The 10,168-nt window shown below is 43.7% G+C and overlaps 1 protein-coding gene across 1 annotated transcript; it reads left to right on the forward strand.

Moving 5' to 3' along the window:
• Positions 1-3,857: 3,857 nt before the first annotated feature.
• Positions 3,858-4,319, forward strand: LOC147967124 (uncharacterized). Its single transcript, XM_087527458.1, has one exon. The coding sequence runs from the start codon at positions 3,858-3,860 to the stop codon at positions 4,317-4,319; it is 462 nt and encodes a 153-aa protein (XP_087383584.1).
• Positions 4,320-10,168: the final 5,849 nt, after the last annotated feature.

The following is a 10,168-nucleotide window of genomic DNA, read 5'->3' on the forward strand; positions in this document are numbered from 1 at the left end:
CTCTCTTCTTGTCCGATCGTACCACATGTGTACGCCTTCTCTTCTACCTCTGCCATGCCACTCCTCTCCTCCGCAGTATTCATATGCGCATGGACGCACACACACTACACAACGCATACATTGCGTGGCCTAGCAGTAACTTGCTAGTGTCAGGCACGGGCCTGCAAAACGTGCTCAATTACTTCCTATCATTGGCCGGCCTGCTGCAGTACACTGCCAGTACTGCAACCACCACATACATCAGAAAACAATCTTTTTTTGGATAACTTAATTGCAGAGCTGGGCAGCTCGATAATAGTCAGGAGCGTCGCGCGGCAAGAGCAACTCCATCTGCTCAGCCCGAACGATGGCTACCTCTTCCTAATGGCGCTGTCAAGATTAATGTTGATGGGCTACCGCAAAATCACACCATGGGGGAGCGGTCGCGGCAGTTTGTAGAGACCAAACGGTTCTATACTTGAGATCTTCGGTGGTGGTCTTTCAAAGCATCAATGACCTTCTAACTCTGAATACTTTTGCTTGTCGTGAAGCATTAGCACTTGCAGATGATCTTGCCGTGCAGAATGTTTGTGTGGCATCAGACTGTCAAGAAGTGGTGAATGATGTTATCAAGGGGACAAGAGGTCCAAATGCTGCCATAGCACATGAACTATTAAGTCGCTGTAATAGATTCAATTCCAATTCTTTTATTTTTCAGCATATGAACTTTAATTTTGAGGCTCATCATGTCGTCAAGTTTGCTTGTAACCTAGGTGTAGATAGACATGTTGGGTTGGGCAATTCTCATAACCCAAACCTTATACCTATGGCCTTTGTTTTGGATGAATAAAGATGGCGAGATTTCTAGAAAAAATAAGCACGGCATGCATGCTTCCCATGGGAAGCTCACTTGTTTTGGCCTAACTAGCGCACGTCGTAATCTAACAAAAAAAAAGTCCATTTTATTACCACTTGAACAAAATGGATGGTTCACATAACCCCTGATCATTGTTTCTGCTCTCTTAACCACCTTGATCTATCTATCCAATACCGTTCACAAATCGTCTTAGGTGGGTCGTCTGATGCTTTGCTGACATGGACGAGGTCAAAGCGCTATTTGAAAAGTGGGACCCCCTCGTCAGAGGCAACCCCTCTTATCAAACTAACTACAGGGCCCATCGGATTAAAACTAATCCTAACAAAACTAGTTAACCTAACTAATTAACTAGGGGGACACATTTTAGGGACCAAATAAATAACCTTAAACTAATCATGTCACGCTGGCTACACCGGCAATTAGCCGCCGGTGACCCAAACCATGACGAAGGGAGTCAGGTTCGCTGTTCCGGCAACCATTTGTTGTGCGGATTGGCTTTATGAAGAGGTGGGATCAAGTTGTGTCTGTTGATGGTCATGTATCTGTTGAGGATGGTTGGAATCGTCGCCAGCGACGAGGCTAGCGGAGGCAGTAGAATGGATTCGACATAGGTGTCGTTATAGGGCGCGGTAGAGCTAGCGAAGGAGCCCAAATGCATCCTTCTGCCCAAAGGCATCCTTCTAAACGATATTGGATAGATTAGAGGGTTAAGATAGCAGAAGAAAATGGTCAGGGTTATGTGCACCATCCATTTTATTCAGGTAGTAATAAAATGCTCACTTTTTTAATCGAAGCTATGGTTTTGCCTCCATGATACTACTCACTCACTACTCAGCTTGGCTAACTCTTGCGCGAAAATTAACGATGCGATAGAAATTACTACTCTCTCCGTTCAGTATCATAAGATGTTTTAACTTTTTTCGGATTCAAATGTCAGTATACAGTTTATATTTTCCTATCTAAAACGCATCTTATAATTTAAAACGGAGGGAGCATTAAATAAAATCCAAACCAAAAGGCAACTAGAAGCAAAGCGTTAAATGCATACGCGTGCTTCCTTGGTTGCATTTTTTTCTTGATAATATGTGTCTCATTCATATCATAAAAATCAAAGTACAAGTCACGTAAGGACCTACATGACAAAACTAAAAAGACAACAGAACATCTCTGAGCTTGACACCAATGTCAGTCACATCAGCCACCAAAAAGAAAAAATATGATGGATCACCTCATCATCCGAGCTCAATGCGGCTCCATCGCTTGCTTGGTTGCTTCTATGTGTACGTGTTTTGCAAAGGTATGTGAACCAAATCTCCTGCGTACGTGTATCTCTTTTTTAGGGAAATACATACGTGTATCTTTGTTAAGTACGCCAATGGCTTCCGGTACACCAAGAGCGTGTTTGGTTGCCGGCTTTAGGCCCAGCCTGGCCCGCGCGGGAAGAAAGTGGCCCGTTTGGTTGCCTGCATTCACTGTGCGGCCCGCATCGCACGGAACTTAAAGCATGTCTAGGCTAGGCCCAGGGGAAACGCCCGAATCGGCAGTAGCTCGCGAGCCTGGCTCGGGCGAGGCAGGGGAGGGCGACGCACTTCTCCCCTCGTGCGAGCAGGGGAGATGGCGCGAGCTCGCCCGCGTCGCCGAAAAATCGGTGGGAGGATTTCGGCTCACCTCCCGGCGATTCCACCCCTATTTAGCCCCTCCCTCACCGCCCCAACTCCCGCCATCATTTTCCCTCCGTTCGAGCTTTCCCGCTGACGCGCATCGGCACCAACGAGCAGGTAAGCGACGCATCTTCTTCGGCCGGCGGTCCACGGCGTCGGCGCTCCTTCACCGGCCGGCGTTGATCTTCCACGACCGTCCCCCCTCGTCCTCAAGCTGCAGCGATGGCCTCTGTGAGTTCAATCCCCCTTTCCCTCTGTTCCTTCTAGCTAGATCTGAGCTGCAGCTAGGGTTTGATCTAGATGCATGGTTGATTAGTGGTCTGATCTATGAGCTAATATGGTTGATTGCCATGGTGCGGCTGCAATTTGTGGTAGGGCTAGATGTTCAAGCATGTGGTAGGCTAGATTAGTAGTAGAGTTTGAAGTTGAACCTTGTGCTTGTGTTGAATCATGCTTAGATCTGTGATTTGTAGCTATTGGTGGTCCATTTGTAGCATGATATTTGTTGTAGATGTATGTTCCTGCTCATAGATTGTCCGGTATGCTTGGTATGATAGCGATGAAGCATGTGCTTACTATGATAGTGTTGAACCAGATGTGCTTTCATGGATTGTCGGGTATGTTGTGTGCTATGCTTACTGTCATCGATGCGTGCTACGATTGTAGGACATGACCACGCAGACGCAAGATCTTAGTCAGGCCATTGTCCTGTCCGACAGCCAGTTTACTCCATTGTTTGTCGAGGACTCGCAGCCTATGTCCGAGATGGCACCTGATGCAGAGGTGTTCGCGTCTCATTCCCTCTATGTGCCAATAGTGCTCGTTGACCCAACTCCTGCTGCTGCTCCTGCCATTGCAATCAAGCTAGCAACAGCAAAGGCAAAGAAGGATGGTAGGTCGAACAACATGGAGTGGCAGCCATTCATGTCCATGTTCGTACTGAACAAGATGTGTGAGCTCATCTCTAGTGGAGTTAGGACTGACAAGGGCTTCAAGGAGGTGCACTTGAACACCGTTGCGAAGCAGGTGTTCGAGTTCTGTGGGGAAGAGGTGTCTGCCACCCAGGTGTACAACCACCTGAGGAAGTGAAAAAGTCGATGGATCCAAGTGTCCAAGCCGAGAGACCTTAGCAGCGTCTCATGGGATGAGAACACTTGCTCCATAGTTCTGGAGGCAGAGCACTACGCCGGCCATGTCGCGGTTAGCTCACGACCCTCTTCCTTTTCATACTGTCCACCATTGCCTACTCCTAATCGCAACTAACAACACTTGTGTTTCATTCTTAGGACCACCCAAGGGACACTGAGTTCCTCAACACACCCATACAGAACTACAGCCAGATGCAACACATCTTCTCCTTCGGGCTGGCAACTGGGAAGCATGCCATGGGCTCGGGTGAGCCTCTTGGTTCTCGCATGCCAGACTTCCCTGGGACACCGGACGTCGAGGTCCTTGATGGCCCTAACAAGCTCGCTGCGAAGCCCTTTGACAAGCCATTTGACCCCGTCCATGATAGGAAGAGGAAGAGAGGAGGCCTGATGGAGGAGGAGATCAATGTCTTTTGCAGCATGACTGAGGCGGTGAAGGAGGTGGCAACAGCCATCAGGGAGTGCAAGCCCCTCGACGTCCACCCTGGCCTGTATGGCGCTATCATGACCCAGGGTGGCTTCAGCGACGAGGTTCTCATGGCAGCTCTCAGCCACCTGCTTGACAACAAGGCCCAGGGTGTTGGGTTCGTTGCCATGGCCAACGCTCACAGGGTGCTGTGGCTCAGGAGCTGGCTAGGCAAGCACTACTACTAGAGTAGTGCTGCCTGTGAGCGTGCATGATCCCCGACGGCGATGGCGGTGGCGACGACGACGATGACGATGATGACTGATACGTCTCCAACGTATCTATAATTTTTGATTGCTCCATGCTATATTATCTACTGTTTTGGACAATATTGGGCTTTATTATCCACTTTTATATTATTTTTGGGACTAACCTATAAACCGGAGGCCCAGCCTAGAATTGCTGTTTTTTGCCTATTTCAGAGTTTCGCAGAAAAAGAATATCAAACGGAGTCCAAACGGAATGAAACCTTCGGGACGTGATTTTTTGAACAAACATGATCGAGGAGATTTGGACCCTATGTAAGAGAAGCTTCCAGGAGGCCACGAGGTAGGGGGGCACGCCCTCCACCCTCGTGGGCCCCACGTTTCTCCACCGACGTACTTCTTCCTCCTATATATACCTATGTACCCCCAAACGATCAGATACGGAGCCAAAAACCTAATTCCACCGCCGCAACCTTCTGTACCCACGAGATCCCATCTTGGGGCCCGTTTCGGAGCTCCGCCGGAGGGGGCACCCATCACGGAGGGCTTCTACATCAACACCATAGCCTCTCCGATGAAGTGTGAGTAGTTTACCTCAGACCTTCGGGTCCATAGTTATTAGCCAGATGGCTTCTTCTCTCTTTTTGGATCTCAATACAATGTTCTCCCCCTCTCTCGTGGAGATCTATTCGATGTAATCTTTTTTTGCGGTGTGTTTGTTGAGACCGATGAATTATGGGTTTATGATCAAGTTTATCTATGAACAATATTTGAATCTTCTCTGAATTCTTTTATGTATGATTGGTTATCTTTGCAAGTCTCTTCGAATTATCAGTTTGGTTTGGCCTACTAGATTGATCTTTCTTGCAATGGGAGAAGTGCTTAGCTTTGGGTTCAATCTTGCGGTGTCCTTTCCCAGTGACAGTAGGGGCAACAAGGCACGTATTGTATTGTTGCCATCGAGGATAACAAGATGGGGTTTTTATCATATTGCTTGAATTTATCCCTCTACATCATGTCATCTTTCTTAATGCGTTACTCTGTTTTCATGAACTTAATACTCTAGATGCATGCTGGATAGCGATCGATGAGTGGAGTAATAGTAGTAGATGCAGGCAGGAGTCGGTCTACTTGTCTCGGACGTGATGCCTATATACATGATCATACCTAGATATTCTCATAACTATGCTCAATTCTGTCAATTGCTCAACAGTAGTTCATTCACCCACCGTAAAATACTTATGCTCTTGAGAGAAGCCACTAGTGAAACCTATGGCCCCGGGTCTATCTTCATCATATTAATCTTCCAACACTTTGTTATTTCCTTTGCTTTTTTACTTTGCTTTTATTTTACTTTGCATCTTTATCATAAAAATACCAAAAATATTATCCTATCATATCTATCAGATCTCACTCTCGTAAGTGACCATGAAGGGATTGACAACCCCTATTCGCGTTGGTTGCGAGGATTTATTTGTTTTGTGTAGGTGCGGGGGACTCGCACGTAGCCTCCTAATGGATTGATACCTTGGTTCTCAAAAACCGAGGGAAATACTTACGCTACTTTGCTGCATCACCCTTTCCTCTTCAAGGGAAAATCAACGCAGTGCTCAACAGGTAGCAAGAAGGATTTCTGGCGCCGTTGCCGGGGAGGTCTACGCAAAAGTCAACATACCAAGTACCCATCACAATCCCTTATCTCCCGCATTACATTATTTGCCATTTGCCTCTCGTTTTCCTCTCCCCCACTTCACCCTTACCGTTTTATTCGCCCTCTCTTTTTTGTTCGCCTCTTTTCCGTTGCTTGTCGCTATGGCTAGTCCCTTATCCACTCCGTTGTCCCCTGAGTTTGAAGTCTTTCACTTCAAACAAAGACAAGGAGAAAACTTAAAAGATGCCTGGTTGAGGATAATGGAGTCTTATCGTAATTGTACCTTTGAAGTGAACCTGAGAATTTTGCTTCGCAATTTCTATGTTGGATTAAATATGTCTCATAGACAACTCTTGGATTGCGTTGCCAAAGGCAATTTTATTGAAATTGATCCCCATATTGCGCTTGAAATTATAGAAGGTATAGTGGGAACACTACCTCAACAAAAGGGGCCTCATCCTACCCAGGAAGAGACACAAGTTTTTGAAAAAATTTATGAAGTTACTAATATTTTACAGAAGTCTCTTGAACCTCTTAAGAACGTTAGCGGAAATATTCACCGCATGAACATGTTGATTACTCTCTGCAATAAGCGATTGGATTCTTTAGATCTGAAAATTTCAGAATATAAAGGGAAACGTAAAGAACCTCCCGGATTCGAGCTCGATTCCGCTAAAAAGTTGAAAACCAAAGATGGCAATACCTAAATCTATCCTTGCTTTTATGCCTAGCTAGGGGCGTTAAACGATAGCGCTTGTTAGGAGGCAACCCAATTTTATTTTTAGTTTTTTTTCTTTTGCTTCTGTTTAGGAATAAATCTTTGTTCTAGCCTCTGGTTAGATTTTTTTTTTATGTTTTAATTAGTGTTTGTGCCAAGTTAAACCTATAGGATCTTATTGGATGATAGTTATTTGATCTTGCAGAAATTTCCAGAAACTTTCTGTTCACGAAAACAATTGTTAAAAATCACCTGAACGTGATAAAATACTTATTCCAACTTCTACTGATCAATAAGCAAATTTCCTAGGTCGTCCTATTTTGGCTGATTTTTTGGAGTCCCAAAAGTTTGCGTTAGTTACAGATTACTACAGACTGTTCTGTTTTTGACAGATTCTGTTTTTCATGTGTTGTTTGCTTATTTTGATGAATCTATAGCTAGTAAAATAGTTTATAAACCATAGAGAAGTTGGAATATAGTAGTTTTAACACCAATATAAATAAATAATGAGTTCATTACAGTACCTTGAAGTGGTCTTTTGTTTTCTTTCGATAACGGAGCTCATGAGATTTTCTGTTAAGTTTTGTGTTGTGAAGTTTTCAAGTTTTGGGTGAAAGATTTTGATGGATTATGGAACAAGGAGTGGCAAGAGCCTAAGCTTGGGGATTCCCATGGCACCCCCAAGATAATCTAAGGACACCAAAAAGCCAAATCTTGGGGATGCCCCGGAAGGCATCCCCTCTTTCGTTTACTTCCATCGGTAACTTTACTTGGAGCTATATTTTTATTCACCACATGATATGTGTTTTGCTTGGAGCGTCTTGTATGATTTGAGTCTTTGCTTTTTAGTTTACCACAATCATCCTTTCCGTACACACCTTTTGAGAGAGCCATACATGATTTGGAAATTATTAGAATACTCTATTTGCTTCACTTATATCTTTTGAGTTATATAGTTTTGCTCTAGTACTTCACTTATATCTTTTAGAGCACGGTGGTGGATTTGTTTTATAGAAACTATTGATTTATCATGCTTCACTTAGATTATTTTGAGAGTCTTAAATAGCATGGTAATTTGCTTAAATAATCCTAATATGCTAGGTATTCAAGATTAGTAAAAACTTTCTTATGAGTGTGTTGAATACTAAGAGAAGTTTGATGCTTGATGATTGTTTTGAGATATGGAGGTAATAACATCAAAGTTGTGCTAGTTTAGTAGTTGTGAATTTGAGAAATGCTTGTGTTGAAGTTTGCAAGTCCCATAGCATGCACGTATGGTAAACGTTATGTAACAAATTTGAAACATGAGGTGTTCTTTGATTGTCCTCCTTATGAGTGGCGGTCGGGGACGAGCGATGGTCTTTTCCTACCAATCTATCCCCCTAGGAGCATGCGCGTAGTGCTTGGTTTTTGATGACTTGTAGATTTTTGCAATAAGTATGTGAGTTCTTTATGACTAATGTTGAGTCCATGGATTATACGCACTCTCACCCTTCCATCATTGCTAGCCTCTTCGGTACCGTGCATTGCCCTTTCTCACATTGAGAGTTGGTGCAAACTTCGCCGGTGCATCCAAACCCCGTGATATGATACGCTCTTTCACATATAAACCTCCTCATATCTTCCTCAAAACAGCCACCATACCTACCTATTATGGCATTTCCATAGCCATTCCGAGATATATTGCCATGCAACTTTCCACCATTCCGTTTATCATGACACATTCATCATTGTCATATTGCTTAGCATGATCATGTAGTTGACATAGTATTTGTGGCAAAGCCACCGTTCATAATTCTTTCATACATGTCACTCTTGGTTCATTGCATACCCCGGTACACCGCCGAAGGCATTCATATAGAGTCATACTTTGTTCTAGTATCGAGTTGCAATCATTGAGTTGTAAATAAAATAGAAGTGTGATGATCATCATTTTCTAGAGCATTGTCCCAAGTGAGGAATAAAAAAAAGAGAGAGAAAGGCCATAAAAAAAAGGCCCCAAAAAATGAGAGAAAAAGAGAGAAGGGACAATGCTACTATCCTTTGCCACACTTGTGCTTCAAAGTAGCATCATAATCTTCATAATAGAGAGTCTCTTGTTTTGTCACTTTCATATACTAGTGGGAATTTTTCATTATAGAACTTGGCTTGTATATTCCAACAATGGGCCCCCTCAAGTGCCCTAGGTCTTCGTGAGCAAGCAAGTTGGATGCACACCCACTTAGTTTCTTTTGTTGAGCTTTCATACATTTATAGCTCTAGTGCATCCGTTGCATGGCAATCCCTACTCCTTGCATTAACATCAATCGATGGGCATCTCCATAGCTCATTGATTAGCCTCGTTGATGTGAGACTTTCTCTTTTTTTGTCTTCTCCACATAACCCCCATCATCATATTCTATTCCACCCATAGTGCTATGTCCATGGCTCGCGCTTATATATTGCGTGGAAGTTTATAGGTTTGAGATTACTAAAGTATGAAACAATTGCTTGGCTTGTCATCGGGGTTGTGCATGAGGAGAGCATTCTTGTGTGACGAAAATGGAGCATGACTAAACTATATGATTTTGTAGGGATGAAATTTCTTTGGCCATGTTATTTTGAGAGGACATAATTGCTTAGTTAGTATGCTTGAAGTATTATTATTTTTATGTCAATATTAACTATTATCTTGAATCTTTTGGATCTGAATATTCATACCACAATTAAGAAGAATTACATTGAAATTATGCCAAGTAGCACTCCGCATCAAAAATTTTGTTTTTATCATTTACCTACTCGAGGACGAGAAGGAATTAAGCTTGGGGATGCTTGATACGTCTCCAACGTATCTATAATTTTTGATTGCTCCATGCTATATTATCTACTGTTTTGGACAATATTGGGCTTTATTATCCACTTTTATATTATTTTTGGGACTAACCTATTAACTGGAGGCCCAGTCTAGAATTGTTGTTTTTTGCCTATTTCAGAGTTTCCCAGAAAAAGAATATCAAACGGAATCCAAACGGAATGAAACCTTCGGGAACGTGATTTTTGGAACAAACATGATCCAGGAGACTTGGACCCTATGTAAGAGAAGCTTCCAGAAGGCCACGAGGTAGGGGGGCGTGCCCTCCACCCTCATGGGTCCCACGTTGCTCTACCAACGTACTTCTTCCTCCTATATATACCTACGTACCCCCAAACGATCAGATACGGAGTCAAAAACCTAATTCCACCACCGCAACCTTCTTTACCCATGAGATCCCATCTTGGGGCCTGTTCCGGAGCTCCGCCGGAGGGGGCACCCATCACGGAGTGCTTCTACATCAACACCATAGCCTCTCCGATGAAGTGTGAGTAGTTTACCTCAGACCTTCGGGTCCATAGTTATTAGCTAGATGGCTTCTTCTCTCTTTTTGGATCTCAATACAATGTTCTCCCCCTCTCTCGTGGAGATCTATTCGATGTAATCTTCTT

This window comes from Triticum urartu, chromosome 6A (assembly GCF_056163025.1).
Source record: "Triticum urartu cultivar PI428250 chromosome 6A, HENAU_Tu73, whole genome shotgun sequence".
NCBI lineage: Eukaryota > Viridiplantae > Streptophyta > Magnoliopsida > Poales > Poaceae > Triticum > Triticum urartu.